This window comes from Chroicocephalus ridibundus, chromosome 1 (genome assembly GCF_963924245.1).
Source record: "Chroicocephalus ridibundus chromosome 1, bChrRid1.1, whole genome shotgun sequence".
Taxonomy (NCBI): Eukaryota; Metazoa; Chordata; class Aves; order Charadriiformes; family Laridae; genus Chroicocephalus; species Chroicocephalus ridibundus.
In genome coordinates, this window is record NC_086284.1 from 171,285,538 (window position 1) to 171,301,915 (window position 16,378).

A 16,378-nucleotide genomic window follows, 5' to 3' on the forward strand; every position below is an offset into this window, starting at 1 on the left:
AATCCCAAGGCTTTAAACATTCAGACCGTTAAGTGAGTGTATCTGTGGGGCATACCGAATTGCTGTGTGCATGAAAAATCATGTAACTGCTTATATCAGAAGGAGTAAGACAGCATGCTGCCTCCTAGCAGTGTTCCTTTACATGATAAGGGAAGTGAAGGAGAATAGAGCTGTCCTTTTCACAGGAAGGCATGCAAACCAGTTAAATGCCCCAGTGCGCAGCTTTGCCGTTCTGAACCCATGTGGTTGAGCTGATGCACCGGTTTAGATTTACATTCTGTTTTGCATATCTATTTTTTTACTTATCCAATTAATGTTCAGCGTTTTTCCAGTGGTGTACAAAGTGAACTAATACGTATCTACTAATCCAGTTTGTTCCAGGTTTCAAAAAACCTAAAAATAACTATTTATAATTATGTAAGTTATATTTATATAGTACATGGCGATCACTCCAGTTATTTAACACACGTTATAACCTGTATGTAATTGACAAAATATAACCACTGCATATTAATTTTCTTCACTCCGTGGATATATTTATTCAGAGATGAAGTATCACTGCTCCGACAAGAAGTCCAAGACTTGCAAGCTTCACTGAAGGTTGGAAATGTATTTTACTTTTCACTTGGTTCTTTGTTTGAAATTGCAGTGTTCCACTGTCTAAAGCAACCAAATTTACAGTTCTCTCTCCCCCATCTCCTTTTTTTTTTTTTCTTTTTTTCTTTTTCTCCTAGGAGGAGAGGTGGTATTCAGAAGAGCTGAAGAAAGAACTAGAGAAATTGCAGGGGCAGCGGCAGCAAGTAATTGCTTTAAAATACTTGAAGCAGGTTTATCATCAGCATTGACATTGAAGATTAATACCTTTTTTGTAAGGCACGTGGCCTGATTTAGTTAGTTCCATAATTTGAATATTGACATGTTCTTGAAAACAAAGCTAGTTCTCTCTCCACAATGTAACAGCATATATAAATCTGAAGAACAAAGTCAGAATAGATAATGATTCTTCCATACTACTCACTACAAGTTCAGTTCAGACTTTTCCTTCTGTTGGTCTTACTCAGAACTCAGTTTATTAAAGAAAACAAATCGAATGTAGTGTTCCATCTGTTATGCGAAAGGGCTATGGGGTTTTTCTTGTGAGAACTTTTGGAGAACAGAAGTGTGGTTTCACAGATGTCCAGATGAACAGAACAGACAAGGCCAGGCAAACTGTGGTGTGTTGTGCCCTGAGGAATCATAAAACCGTAGAACGGTTTGGGTTGGAAGGGACCTTAAAGATCATCTAGTCCTAACACCCCTGCTCTCACTTCTTTTATTACTGTGAGCTACTTAGATACTGGATTGTTAAAAACCCCAGAAATTGCTGTCTGACAGAGTACCTTCTCAGAATGCATTTAATGATGGTCCGTAACCTCTGTTTTTAGGGCAGATTTCAATATGGAGGAAAGGGAGGGGGAGGGGATTGTTACTGGAGTCTTGCAAGTCTGGAAGCCTGGTAGTGTAGTGGTACATGAAACGGAAAATCATCTTGGCCTTTTCCAGTCTTCCAGATATGACTGTTTGAAATCAGGTATTTTTATACTGCTGTGCAGTATTTGAGCACAGAAGTCTTTATTTCCCTGTCTTTTCCAAAAATGGGATCAACTTTGGAAGTACTAGTTTTTATTCCTGCTGTCTAATCATGCATTTATTCTGTTCTCTTAAGGATTGTAAATCTGATGGATTGACAACGGCTACATCTACAGGTGGCTAACATTTTACTATGTTAATTTCTTCACTGTTCTGGAGTTTCTGAATTTTTTTTCATTGTAGCTTTTAGGTTTGTGAAAATGCACTTTTGCTAAGTTAAAGAGCTGGAAAGCTGGAATGGTGCAATTACTGGAAAAAAAAGTTCATTATAAGTGCTTGAGATAGGTAGATTTTGATAGCTATAGTCTGGGGAAATGTTCCAGAGGCTCAGGGTTTGTAATTTCTAGAAGTGAGACAGGCATTCTCCTGACTCTGAAAGCAGTTCTCATGAGTAGTTTTGAACATGTTTTTAATCATTTCATATGTTAAGCATTCAATACAAGTCTTTTGCTGAGAAAGACAGTGATTGTTGATATTTAAATTATAGCATTTGTCAGTGCTGCTTTTATTTGGTGTTTTTCTGTATGCATTGCTAGCAAAGAAAACAATGAATTTTTGTGGGTTTTTTTTTTTTGTTGTTTTGCAGACCAATAATTTTTGCTCTCTGTTTTTCTCCGTGAGGCACTTATGGAATAAAATTTTCCTTATGTGTGCGTAAAGTATCTGACTGATCGTGATTGAAGAGTTCTTAATCGCAGTTCAGGGCTTGGAGTTCAGCAGCATGTTGCAGTGATCTGAAGATCTATTTGTGACCAGTGAAAACCAATATGTACTTAATCCTGCAGAGTACTCAATTAGTGACAGGTTCCAGCATCATGCTTGTAGATATTTAACTTCAGTAAAGTTGTTCACTTTGCTAAGCTAATTGGATGTTAAGTGAACTTAGATTACTTATTTACCTGCTGTGGTTCGTTATGGGTGTGAGTAACTGTATTGTCCTAGCTCTTCCAGAAAATAATACTGTTCTTTTTATGGAAATAGAATCATTAGAACGGCAGCTAGAAGAGATCCAAGTAGAAAATTTTAACATTAAGCAAATGAAAGACTTATTTGAGCAAAAAGCGGCACAACTGGCTACTGAAATTGTGGGTAAGTATGTTAACATCAGGTCTGATTCTGTTCTCTACTTTTGCAATTTGTGCAAGTGATCATTTATTCAGCTTCCTTCTTATTAGATCTTAAATCGAAGTATGATGAAGAAATTAGCCTTCGTGAAGGTGCAGAACAGAAAGTGACAAACCTGACACAAGAACTGCAGAAGGAGAGAAGTACAGTGGAAGACTTAAAGACAGAGCTGGTATTCACATCACACTAATGTTTTTGTTATTTTCAAGTCAAGGGAGGGATATAATTAAATGATTGCAAATGCAGTTTTGAAGCAGTCAAACCGTGGAACTTGGAGACATCTGCTTGTGGGCTGAAAATGTTCAGAACACCATTGTTTCTGATCTATTACACTGACCTACATTTTCAGTGTTTTTCCAGTGAGGAAATACATGTAGTTTCTGACATACTAAAATTTATCCTAGATTATATTTTAGTCTGCTTGTTTGATGCTCTACCCTTCAGCGATTTTGCAGGGGATTACATGTATAGATGTGCTGTGCAGGCCTCTACTTGGAGCACGCCATTGCTGACTTCCACAGCTGACTTTAGATCACCCTTTTTCCATGAGGTGTAACGCTCTGACTGTCCCTGGACAGCTGCATTCATAAGAGTTGCTCAGAGAGGTGTTTCGTGACATGGTGGCTGAAAGGCTGGCAGCTGTCATCACCATGCCTATGTTAATGTTGTCCCTCTTGCACTTGGCTGATAATACTGATGTGTGTGTATTCTGGGATTTTGGCTCCTGGTGACTTTTATATACAGCCATGGCTCCAGGGAGCAATCCTAGTGACTCGGCAGTCATGCCACTTCCAAAGCAATAGTGAAGGGACTTCCTAGCTTGTTTGTCTTCATTCCTCCACTCAACCACTGCTTAGACTCTGGAGGAAAGTAGGACTCGTTTATCCCACTTCTTCCCTGTAGTCTCATGAGTCCCTCTTGGCCCTGCGTAGTCACTGGACCCATCCATTCCTCCCTTTCTGTTTAGTTGTTTCTTGTCTTCCTTTTCCTGCTGCATTCTTACCCCTTTCCTGTACCTTTTCTCTTCTACATGACAGCACTTCCTTTTCTCTGCTTTTTTCAGTGCCCAGTATTGCCTTTCCCCTCCCTTTTCCCTCCATAGCTTTTTGCTTTGAGGGGCATTATGGTGCTTTAAATGTAATCCCCAACAACTTTTATCTGTGGGTCTGGTAGGAGGCATGCCTGACAGTTCCTTCAAGAAGTTTCCTTCAGCTGCCCTTTTTTTGTCTGTTCTTGTGGTTTTCTGAAATAGTTCTTGAAGACAGAGGCAGTATGATTATAAAAGTGTGTGTAGTGCTGGCTTGTTACCTATCTCAGTCCTGAGAGGCGCTTGTGAGTATTGCAGCAGTAAAATATATACAGTGTTCCCTTCTGTAGAGTTGTGTGGGCAATACAGCCTACTTCTCAGGGAATTGTGACTTCAGATAATTATCTTGCATGGATTCCCTGTCACTTTGGTGTTTTCTCCCAGGGAAGGTCTCCCTCCTGTACCTAGCGATCTACCTACGTGAAAATTACAGAAATGTAATGTTTGAGATCTTATCCCATTTGTCAGATTTGGTTGAAACCAATTAACAAGTTCAAAGTTTAGTAGGCAAGATATGACAACCAGCCATTAAATCCTGTTTCCTTTGGGAATGATATGTACTTTTCTGTGGGTTTTTTTTTTCTTTTCTCTTTTCTTTTTCCATAGCTAGTATATGTCACTTTTTTTTTTTTTTTTTTCACACACAAGGAATATGTCACCTTGTCTATAAATTGATGATTTGAAAGATTTTGAGAGATTACATTGACACTGGAAACATGTCTGCCAGCTGCGTGTTGCTCATTGCTACTCTCTTACTTTTCAGCTACAAAGGCCTGGTGTAGAAGATGTGGCTGTCCTGAAAAAGGAGCTGGTCCAAGTTCAGACGCTGATGGACAAAATGACACTGGAACGTGAGAGAGAATCTGAAAAGCTGAAAGATGAGTGCAAGCACTTGCAGGCAGAGCAGGCGAACTCGGAGGTAATAGTCATACCTAAAGACGTGTGTGTGAGCTTTGCTGTGATTTTCATCTGAAAATGGAAGATACTAATTCATCATAATGCAAAAGCCTCTTTCTTAACTGAATCTTCTAACTTATCTAATAGACATGTTTCTTCATTACGGTAAATTGTGTAATTTTGCCAATATCTGCCCTCCAAAAGCCCCCATGCTTTTTGTTGCAAAACCTTTCCTTGGCATAAAAAGTTACTACAAGAGCCCAATAGCAGAGGAAAATGAGACCTGACAGAGCTGTGCTCTTTCTGTTGGGAGAAAGAAACAGAGCAATATCTGTGTGATTGAAAGACTTGTTTCCCTTGTTGAGCTACGTGTGGATAAAACCAGTTGTTACTGAAAATGATGGTTTTGGTTAATATTTGGGTTGGCGTGTCTGAGGATGGATGCTAGAGTATTAAAATATATAAAAAGAAATTATTAATGCAAGGTAGACAATAATTTGACTGTTCTTTTAGGACATTTCATTCTTGAACTTACACAAGATTAAAAAATCTTAATGAATATTGTAAACAGGTTTTCATTTTTGTTTTTTTTTTCTAGTTTTTACTGTCAAATGGGAAGACTTTTTACACCTATTATTTATTGTAGGAATATTTTGTGTGTAAAGGACAAATCTGTTCTGCCCACATACCCTCCACCAATCCACTGCATAATGCCCTCCAAGGGTTGCCTGTTACCCAGTGGAGCATAAAGTGAGTGACTGCCAGGCCTCACCATATCTTAAGGTCAAGATGTCAGGATGATACCTGTAATCTGTTTTCAGGCAACAGCACCTTAGTTTTCCTCTCTTTGTTGTTGCAGTCTAAAGTAGAAAATAAAATCTATTGGTCTCCTGTTAATTGCTTTTTTTTCTTTTTACATTTTTTTCTCCATCTTTTCCTGGATTTGAGCCTTTTAAATTCATCCTGTTTAAAAGAGACCTCGCTGTCTACTTGAGTTGCAGAATGTGCTGGTTTCTTCAGAAGTACTTTGTGAAGGCTTGCCTCGGCTTTGGCTGAGTCAGTGGAAGAGGTTTTAAATTGCTGATGGGAGCCTTGAAAATATACAGAATTGTTGATAACTCTGTGTTTAAGGAAGCAAAACTAACTGCCTTTCCCACAGCAGATACTTGGTTTTCTTGGTTTTGGTTCCTCTGCTTTTCTGCCAGTGAGCATGCAGGATGGAGAAAAAGGAATATAACCACTCTGACTTGGATCTTTAAGAGGGAATCTCACTCCATAGACTTTCTCAGATCCCTCCTGGCTAAAGCCTGTTTTATGTTGCTTACCAGACATCTGACAGAGATAATGGCAAGAGATTCTAATAAAAATACAGTAACACCAAAAAGGCTTTTGTCTAATGTATAATTTATTCTACTAAGGAGTTGGTAAATCCATACCTGCAGAAGAATTCTCTTGGTGGGTGTTGTCACATCTCACTAGTGGGTTGGTTGGTGTAGTTTTACTAATGAATGGCTTGACAGCGTAACAATCTTCAGTGAAGACTGTCAGCTGTGTTTGAGACATTTTAATTTTGCCCTCTCCCTTTTCTATTGTACCCCAGCAATGCAGCAATGCCAGCAAAACTTGTCAACGCAGGGCTGTGGTCCCTAGTGAAGGGTCCTTGCAGAGTTCCCCAGCTTACAGGAGGGAACGCCTGGAGTTTCTATAAGACTTCTGGTATCTTCTGTCCTGGTGAGATTTCTGGATGCGAAGGATTCCTGACATCTTGTTATTCTGGGGTTTCATGTGCCCTAGATTTCAGAACTGCAGTTTTAACTTTCTGTTTCTTCATTCGCACTGCAGAGCTTTAGAGAAGCGTTGCCCAGCATTATTCTAAACCCCTTAGGGCTTTCCCTCCCGCCTTCCTCTCCCAACAGATATGTTGAGCTCCAGGAATTGTACAAGGGTACAGTATTGTACTAAACATGAATCTGCCATTGTTTTCAAGTTAAAATGAAGTATGCCAAGAGCTTCATCGGATGTGAAAAAAGGAATATCACAGTTGGAGTTATGAATATAATGTGGTTATGTGGCCGTGTAAGTTGTTACATAATTGTAATTTGGTTTTAACTGTGAGATCCCACAACTATGCAGCAGAATTTAAATTTCTTTTCAAAGCACTGTTGCTGTAGTCTTTTGTGGTTTGGGATATTTAGTTTTCATGTGAAGATAAAATGACATGGTGACATGGGCGTAACAAAAGTCTTTCAACTTAAAACATTCTCACAGAAGCATGAATTGCTCCTGTTCCCCCAAATTAAGTATCTTTAAGTTTTGACATAACTAGACATTTTAAAAATGTAGCTTTAAAGTGCAGCTTTTAACAGGAAAAAAACTCAAGTAAAGAAGGTTTTTTCCGTCCTCCTGGAAGTAATGGCAGATGGGGGAAAAGGCTGCATGATGCCCCTAGCTATTACTATGTGTTCATATAAGAAGTCTTAGACGTACGGAAAGATTATAAACTACATTGCAGCAACTATAATAACATCAGATGTCTGTGTAGTATCATCAGTATGTAGGCTGAACTAGAGAAGACCCATGTTGCGGCGTGGCAGAACGTGGTAAGCAGTGGCAGTCTGGTTCTTCTCAGAAATGTTATTGCCTTCTCTGCTTAATTCCAACATATGGCAACCATAGCCCAAGACATGTTTGAAATAAAAGCTTTTCTGTCAAGGTAAAGTGACAGATCAGACTTTAAAAAAAAAGTAATAAAAAATTACTCAAAGTCATTGTGGTGAAAACTTCTCTACTTTTCTTAAAAAAACACAATTGTGAAAAGTGTTAGCCATAAGAGAATGAAACATTGAAGCCCTTCATTGGCAGAATAGGTGCAGTCCTGACTGTAAAATTTTGGCCATGTTTCACCTTGGCTTTGCTCTTTGAGACTACCTGAAGGGCTGAAAGAGTAAAGTGGCTCTTACGCCATCCATGGCTATTTTTGCCAAGCTGGCTGAGGATACATATATTAATATTGGTTTGCAAAGTGAGATGTCTTTAAAATATGTTAGATTTGTGGTGTGGGTGAGGAGAATAACAAAGATCATCACAATCCTATATGCCTGTCTTCAAATGCTGCCGGAGAGCGATGTGAAGAATAGAATAGCTCTACAATTGTTGCCTGAATGTATTCATTGTTGTCCTTTCTTTTTTTTTTTTTGTTTTGTTTGGTGTTTATGCTTTATTTCAGAGTTGCACCAGAAACTCTGGTGTCTAGATATCTCTGATAAGTGTTCATTCTGAGATACTGCTTCCAGGTTTAGTTTCTCACTGTAGTGACTCCCGCGTAGTAAACGCATTATGAAAACAGCTGCGCTGCTGTGGAGCTAAGCATTTCTATGAGTCTCTGCAGATTGGGATTTGTTTCAGTATCTGATAAATCTTCATAAAATACAGGGCATAGACTTGATTGTCAAATTGAGTGCCTGCAGAATGAGATTAGTAGATTAAATTATAGGTAAATTTAATAAAGCCGGGACTGGTTTTTTTTCTTTCCCATTAAGCAAAGCCATTAAAAACACTGACATATTTGAAAACAAATTTGAGGAAGTGTGTCTGCTAACAGCTTTTGTGACTGCTTATTTCCGTCTTTCATCCATCCATTTTATTTTTTCTGCTTTCTAAAGGAGACACTTAAATTTGAGGTAAATCTTTGAAAGCTTTTTATTCTTATAGTAGATTACTGTTGTATCAAGATAATCTTGAGAGGTTGTTAAACAGATGCATTCCTGGTTGGTTACTGGTTCATTAATCATACAGACACATCAGCTAGACAATATGGGGAATGAATATTCATCCATGATATATTTCCATGTTAAGAATGAAATGTGGGACTGGCTTATTGAATTGTGAATGAGAGAAATGTATATTTATGCATATAAATTATGATTCTAGTTGGAAAGGCTGCAGTGGTGTCCTTAGCAATCTTCTGCACGTTTTCTGCATTGTATTCTCTCAGTAGTGAAATATCTGTACTCTGTTTTCTGAGAACATCCTCGATTCTTTTTCTGTCCAGGACAGATCCCAGGATGTGTTTTAGTTTATGGCTCTGTAACGAAACAGCCTTGTAAAGGCTTACAGAAAGTCAGAGTTGCTAACTATATGTAGTCATATAGTTTTCTTTGGTCCATATGTTCTCTTTGGTCTTCCTTTTTCTGTAGGAAGGTTCTAAATAGTATGTTTATTGTCTGCTACTTCTCTTCTACTGCTTTAGTTCATTCTTGAATTCAGTATTTATACCTTTGTGCTGAAATCTGTGGTTATGAGAACAATAGGAAAGAAAACTTCTTTTAAAAGGTCACTATTATATAGTGTATTCAAAGTGAGCGCATTCATACACAGCATGCTTTAGGGCAGCCATTGTTACCCGTCTAAAGGGCTTTTCTTGTTTGCTTTCATTACTGTATTCAAATACTGCACAGTCATTGATATATTCAGTTTTGTACCAATCCTGTTTAATGGGGTAGTATTGTTACCCTGATTATGCTGACCTGCAGGGTTGATGTGCCCGAAAGTCACTCCCCAGGTTTGCACCAGATGCCAGACTCACTTCTAGTGCCTTTTCCAGTGCATTTCCCTTACCAGGGAGGCAAAGTTTTGGCTGTGTAACTGCAATGACTTGGGAGGGTTTCACCTTGAGCTAGAACTGTGATAATTATTATTGGATAATCTGTTGTGATTTTCGTCAGTTGTGGGCTCAGCCTGGTATTTTCTATTGGACTGGGGCAAATTTATATCTTCTGAAATAGGACATGAATGAATTTCAGCTGGGAAATTATGCTCAGGGTACTTCTGTAGCTGATGGACCTCTGAGATGAGTTTGCAGGTGATTTTTTTCTTAAGCTGTTTATTTGTATACAAGATGCTTTTTACTTTGCTACCAGACATCTTGCTTTTGTTTGGGTTATGCCTGCAAAGATTTGTTTTAAATGTGGATTTTTCTATTTGTCTGTTCAGGCTACCATTAACCAGTTAAGAGCTGAACTTGCCAAAGGACCTCAGGAGGTAGCTGTGTATGTTCAGGAGCTGCAAAAACTTCAAAGTTCAGTCAAAGAGCTAGAACAGAAAAACCAGGTGAGAATGCTGTTATTTCCTATGCTTATCAGCTCATGTTAAAATGGAAACACATCACACGTTGCCTTGGGAATTGCTGAAGACTGTGACAAAACACTTCTTGGTGTTGCAGAAGTTGAGAATTGCTTTACTGTTTTGCTTAACATGAGAGATACCGTAATGTACAGGCAAACACTATATTTTAATGATTGGTATGTTACAGCTGAAATCCTTAAGGTTGTTGTTATTGCAGATTTCTAACAGCTGCAGTTTATGCTCACCTATTATTCAGCAGTATTGCCATCTTAAACATGAAAAAAAAACAAGCGTTACCTTTCGAAATAGTACGTTTTCCTAAAGATCATAATTCAGGAGACATTTTGAGCTCTCTTTATTGGTTTTCCAGATTCTTAGCTTTTAGATTGTACTTCTGTCATATTTTCTTGCTGTTTATTAGAGTCATGAATGGAAGAAAACTGAGATAAACTCCAGGAGCTTCTCAGCTTATAAGTATTCCTTGAGAGCTTTAATCAAAGCCCCTTGAGCTTGCTGCGCTTTGTATTTGCATTAAGAAAGCATGTGTTGTGGGGTAGTAAATGGAGATAAGGGAGGAAAGGAGACAAGGAGAAAGATGCCTGCTGCATTTGTATATGCTGCTGTATGTGAACCGTACACATTACATATGTGTATTTACCAGCAATCTTGTCAGTCTTGGAAAATGGGAAAGGACAGGGACCAGTGTGTATTTAGTGTAATCAATATCGAAACTGAGATGGTGAGAATTGTCATGCTGTTCTTTTCCACAGACCAGCAACACTGAAACAAGCTTTTGGGAAAATTATTGCTATTCAGTATAGAGACATTGCCTGAATATATTGCTATTCCATTAACAACGTGGAGTGAAACTGATAGATACATAAGATAACCATAGTTTAGTAGAGTCCTCTGCTATGTCAGGTTAATGCCAAACACCACGTGAGGAACAGGGAGAAGTGAAGTGGCAGCGAGCTGCTTTTCCTCTTTGTTTCAGTGACTTAAGGCAGTTTACAGCCACCTCTTTATGCAGCTTTTTGAAAGGCGATATTCATAAAAATGGTATGCCAGACAAGGAATCTTGTTCCTGGAGGACTTGGACCTAGAATTGGACAAGGTAGGGCTAGCTTCCCAAATAACATAGATTGCTCCCATTTCGTACAGTTTGCCATCCTTGAAGAAGCTGTCAGGGAGGAGGGAGGAGCCATTAACGCAGGATAGAGGATATTGCATTTTGATATGTACATCCATTTATAATTCCATTCCAGTGCAGCAAGATATTGCTGTGCATTGATGTAGAGTTTTTCAAGCTCATGTACAACCTCAGGCAAGCAAACTGTTTCTTATATTTTGAGGAACTATACTGAGAAGAGCAGATGACAAGTAGATAAGATCAGTTCTCTGAGACCAGCAGGAACTGCCTTTCCTTCATTTATAAAGCACTGTAATTATGGGGCTTGGCTTGGCTTGGCTTGCAGAGGCCAGTAATGACCTGGAGCCCAGAAGAGACCTAATGTGTAAAAACCAGCGTATTCCCTGAAGTATTAGACTTGCTCTAATCCTAAACCCGTTACCTGTGGGTTTTTTTTTTTGTTTGTTTTCTTTTTAGGAAAATTGTGATGCATTGTCTACAGGGAAAAATGCTTAGTTTTTAACCTTCTACTGACGTAACTGTTCTGAAATTCGATCAGTGACCACAGAGTTCATTCTTCAATGCCTGGCCACTGTCGCTACTAACATGCATTATGTGTATTTTTCCAAGGAGCAGTTATAAAAGAAGGGATCAGTGTGGTTTTCACCCTTGTATCTTGTGAGCTTTGAAGGCTCAAGGCTCTTCACTGAGTGCTGTAACATGCTCTCATTCCCTCTTTTCTGTGGAAATTGAGGCTTGGGGAAGAGAGGTGGCTCATGTGTGCCCACATATCCCTTTACATATCTGGGATGCAGCTGGGACATGCATTCAGGTAGGAAACACTGCTGGGTCTGCTAGTGTAACCTGAAAGACTGTAGCTCAGCAGCTCTGTGGCCTCAAGTTTGCTCGTGGGCTTAGCTCGCACAAGGAGGTAGCAGGCTGTCGGGCAAACTCAGCTCTTCTCCCATGAAAGCAACATTTTGTGGGTCTGTTTGGCCATTCGTGACTGCAGAGGGTGTTCAGCTGTCAGGGGTAGCGGCCTTAATCCATGGTGTTCATTGCTGTATTTATCATCAGACCAGGGAGGAAGAGAGAAGAGTAGTGCAGGATGTGGAGCAGCATCTCCAGCCGCATAGCTGCTGCTCTTGGCTGTCATCTGGGTAGTTCATAAGGTGATGGTGAAGAGGCTTGGCTTCTTTTTTATTTTACGTAGCATTCCTGAAAGCTTCCCAGAGTCTCGTTCTGCTTCAAGACACCAGTAACTCTTTCTTTCTTTCCCCTTTACTTGAAAATGTAAGTTAATGCCCTGCACTGACTCTTCATAAAGTAGCTCATAGCAGGTCTACATGTGACGTGTGGATCTAGTTATGGAGTAGTAGTAAGATTAATGCCTTAGCTCTAACTTGCCCAGCTATGATGAATAAGGTTCTGTGGTGTGTTGGTATTTCAGGAACGCTATTCAGTACAAATGTTAATGATCCTGCCTGGTCATTTCTCTTTAATGAAAAGGGAATTGCAACTTTATTTTATATTCTGAGGTTGAAATATGTTCTAAAACCGGTGGGAGCCTTGTCACTGACGTCAGGAGGGTAAAGATGGCACCTGACGTCAGTATGTTCTTACGTGCTCTGTTCCTGCATTTTATATATGCATATATAAAAACTTTGGCGTACCTGTAACAGCAACAAATTGTTTTATTTTTCAAGGAACACTTCAAAATATACTACTTCAGGGCTATAATTTAATAGCCAAACTTTAGTCCTGAGCCAGAATTTTTGGCTAAGTTGCATGCTTTAGAAAGTATATATTCTTCTAAATGGACATGTAGGGCATTAATTATATTTGTTCTCACATTGGCTCCTGGACTGCTAGAGTTGTCATTTGCAAGACTGCTTGCTTTCTAACTTGTCTTTTTTTTTATATAGATTCTTCTGTTTATTTTATCATGATTGTAAAATAAAAGAGTCTGTATATGGTTTATAACAACCAATATAGCCATCATTTGTTAAAAATCTGTAAAAACCAAAACTGTTCAACTTATTTGAACAGCTTTTTCTTCTGGCAAAACAGGTTTCATCCCTGAATACTGCGCAGAAGTACACTTTTAAGATGCCCAGCATAGCTGGAATTGCAGCACTAACTATCTTATCTTTGGAACTGTTATTCCAACTGTTATTGCAGAACCATCTGAAGTTTTGATATACAAGACTGACTTCAGTGTTGTCATTTTTTCAGGCTGACATGCTGGAAGTGTTCTTTATTTTTCTGTTTTAATTGAGAGCGTCACTAGGGAATATAGTAGTCACTGAAACTGCAGGAAGAACACAATCATTTAAAAGTTGCGCGCAGTAATGCTCCACTGAGATATCAGGAAGATGCTGCAATAAATGGAACGTGCTGGTACATTTCAAGAAGATGGAGTCAGTTACCTGGGGTGGATGATGACCAGGGCCTCCCTGCAACTATATTTCTGTGCTTCAAAAAGTGCCACTGGAAAATTGAAATGGTTCTTGTGGCTTCTTTGTCCTGCTTGGAGATCTCAGAAATTCTAGTTAGTGTCTCAGGGAAAGCAAATTTTTCTTCAGGATACAGAAATAAAGTTTTTGTGGTGTCCTCAGTAAGAGGGAGTGAATTTATGTGAGAATATTAAAACAGTATTTCTAGTTGAAACTGTGTGCTGTGTGGGCTCCAGAATTAGCTTGTGTAATATGAAGTAGAAGTCAATATTTCCTTTAATAGTGTTTTGAGCAAGTTTGTCACTGTTCATCATCAACACTTGAGAAGAAATTTGAATAATGCAATGAAGAGCTGTAAGCAGAACTGCAATTGAATTGCTGTGTAACTCTCTTCATAGAGTCTGACTGAGAAGCTACTGAAGAAAGAACAGGACTACACCCAGCTAGAAGAAAAACACAATGAAGTATCCGTGAGTAAGAAGAATGTGCAGGCAAGCTTTCACCAGAAAGACCTGGACTGCCAACAGCTTCAGGCAAAGCTGTCTGCGTCTGAAGCTTCCATACAGAGGTTACAAACAGAGCTGGGTGAGAAGGCGGAGGCAAGCCAGAAACTTAAAGAAGAGTTGTCTGAAGTAGAGACAAAGTACCAGCATCTCAAGGCGGAATGTAAACAGCTCCAGCAGCAGAGGGAGGAAAAAGAGCAGCATGGCCTGCAACTCCAAAGCGAACTCAGTCAGGTAAGGTTCCTTAAGCCTCCTAGACCATCCCATTGGGATGGTTTGTTAAACCATCCCATTAGGGTTTTTTAAACTGTGCATGCGTATTTTTTGTGCACACGCACTTGCATTTCCTTATTGAAGGGGAGTAACTAACCAGTACTTGTATTTGAATAAATATAAAGCTAGCTAGTATTTCAGTAAATATAAAGCGTTCTTCCTAACACTGCAGAGAATGAAATGCAATCACCTCTTCCCCTTAGAGAGGTAAAGAAAAGAACAGGCAAAAAGGAGAGGCTGTGGTAAGAGTGCAGAAATTCTTTGGTATTTCTTTGTTGTTACGCCTGAATCTTTTTAGTAGGTCCAAATTCTTGTCAGGGTCAAATGAGGATAGTTGTAGCCCATGTCACAATCAAACTTAGCAAGGTCTACAGTTATAACCACTTTTCCATATTTTTATTTATGGGGAAGTTATTGTAGTATCTGTCTATCTGTAAGTATAATTCCCCCTTTTCTGAAAGGGAAACATCTTACTAATTCTGTTCTATCTGGAACTCTTCTTAAAACTATATAACTTCAGATTTGAAGATTAAGGTTGAATGAGCATAAATTTTGTAGATTATTTCTCATGTTCTGATTTAACTTATTTTTGTAAGTGAATACAAAAGGCTTTAGCTGATCTGAGACAGGTTTTTTGTCCACTCTCTTTCTTTTCCTGTTAAATGAACTCTTCTTTCATCCTACATTTTTTCCCCTCCCCTTTTTTTGTTGATGCATTCCCTGAAATAAGGGAAGTATTGTCAGATGAGAGGACAACCCAGAATATTGAGTTTCCATGACAAATATGGTAATGGACAAATCCTAAGAGTCAGCAAGGTTATTTATTCTCGTTCAGTAAGGTAACTGAAGCTATGATGAATTCAGGTTATGAGAAAAACAAATTCAGGTAGAGTATCAGAAGTAGTTTCACTTCTAGTAGTAATTTTACTACTCTATAGGAAGTTTGAGAAAAGTGAGTCTTTGTTTTACATTAGAACTGAACAATGCTTGATTTGCTTTAAAATTGAATAGTGAATAAAGTAGGGAATACTTCGTGTGAAAAGCAGCGATAATATGAAGTCTTAATATTACTTCTTTTGTGTCTCTTCACAAACACCTTCTCTTTTTGTTGTTGATAGCTATAAGAACACCCAGAGCATACATCCCCCCACTGTTTACTTGTTGTTCTGCTGAGTCCAATGAGTTATGGAAGCAGGACTTCTGTATAACATTGAGCATACTGACATTTGAGGATGGATGAACTCTGTTTTAGCTAGTGTTGTGGGGAGTAATGTATTAGGCTGGAGAAATATTTGTGCTTCAGGAATCCTGTCCAGTCCTAAGATGGAAAAATAATCTGTTTTTTTCTTTTTTGTTAGTACAATGTACTTCATTTTAATCTCTTGCGAAAGGTTTATCATTTTAAAGTGAGTGTTTCTCAATTTTCAAGCCTTTGTCAAGTCTGAAATAGATTAAGTTGCAAGCTGCGTGCGTATAGTTTATCTTGGAAGAACTGTGGCTTGGCAAAGCTTCATTTATGTATGTATTACATCCCCAGAATGACTTTCCTTCTTCCATCGGGTTGCGGGGAGGGGAGGTAATTTTATTAATTACCCGCTTAGGAATCCTCACTTGGTAAAATAGCCTCAGTCTGCCTGGGCAACATGTATGCAGGCTTCAGAAGCACAGCCAAGAGGTTGAGCTGAAATCTGGCTTCAGCCTGAGAGGGCATTTTCAGGAAGGATTTTTTGGAGTGGGAAAATAAAGGAGGAGGAAGGTGAATAATGCATTGCTGAATGGATTCCTATGAAAGGGAACGGAGGCATCGCTCACCCTCTGGTGATACCACTGGGAAGGAAGAGAGGCTAAGCAAGAAACCTGAACAAGTTGCTGGATCTCAGGATGTGCTTTAGAATTCTATTGTAAAAGAATAGTGGAGGAAAAAAAGCCCTTCATACATGGTATAAAATAAAATTAAAGCTAAGCAAAAACTTCTCTTCCCCTCTCTCCCTCCAAACAAGAGTTTAGTTACTATTGTCATGAAAAGACTAAATTTCTCATATTTTTTCACTTACTACTTCAGTGGCATTATCTTTTTATGCATGTAGTCCAATAGCTTATGCTGACACAATGAATGCTGCTTATGAAGGTATGTATGTAATTGTTTAGTCCAACC

At 38.8% G+C, this 16,378-nt stretch overlaps 1 protein-coding gene across 3 annotated transcripts in view; it reads left to right on the forward strand.

The window, feature by feature from the left end:
- Nucleotides 1-16,378, forward strand: part of EEA1 (early endosome antigen 1) — a 77,082-nt gene that overhangs the window by 26,000 nt on the left and 34,704 nt on the right. For 2 of the 3 annotated variants that reach the window (XM_063322807.1, XM_063322808.1), the window contains 8 exons: nucleotides 546-600; nucleotides 735-800; nucleotides 1,706-1,745; nucleotides 2,611-2,718; nucleotides 2,805-2,926; nucleotides 4,605-4,760; nucleotides 9,731-9,847; nucleotides 13,846-14,184. In XM_063322807.1, coding sequence (XP_063178877.1) covers nucleotides 546-600; nucleotides 735-800; nucleotides 1,706-1,745; nucleotides 2,611-2,718; nucleotides 2,805-2,926; nucleotides 4,605-4,760; nucleotides 9,731-9,847; nucleotides 13,846-14,184 — 1,003 coding nt within the window. The other variant, XM_063322809.1, reaches the window with a different exon arrangement.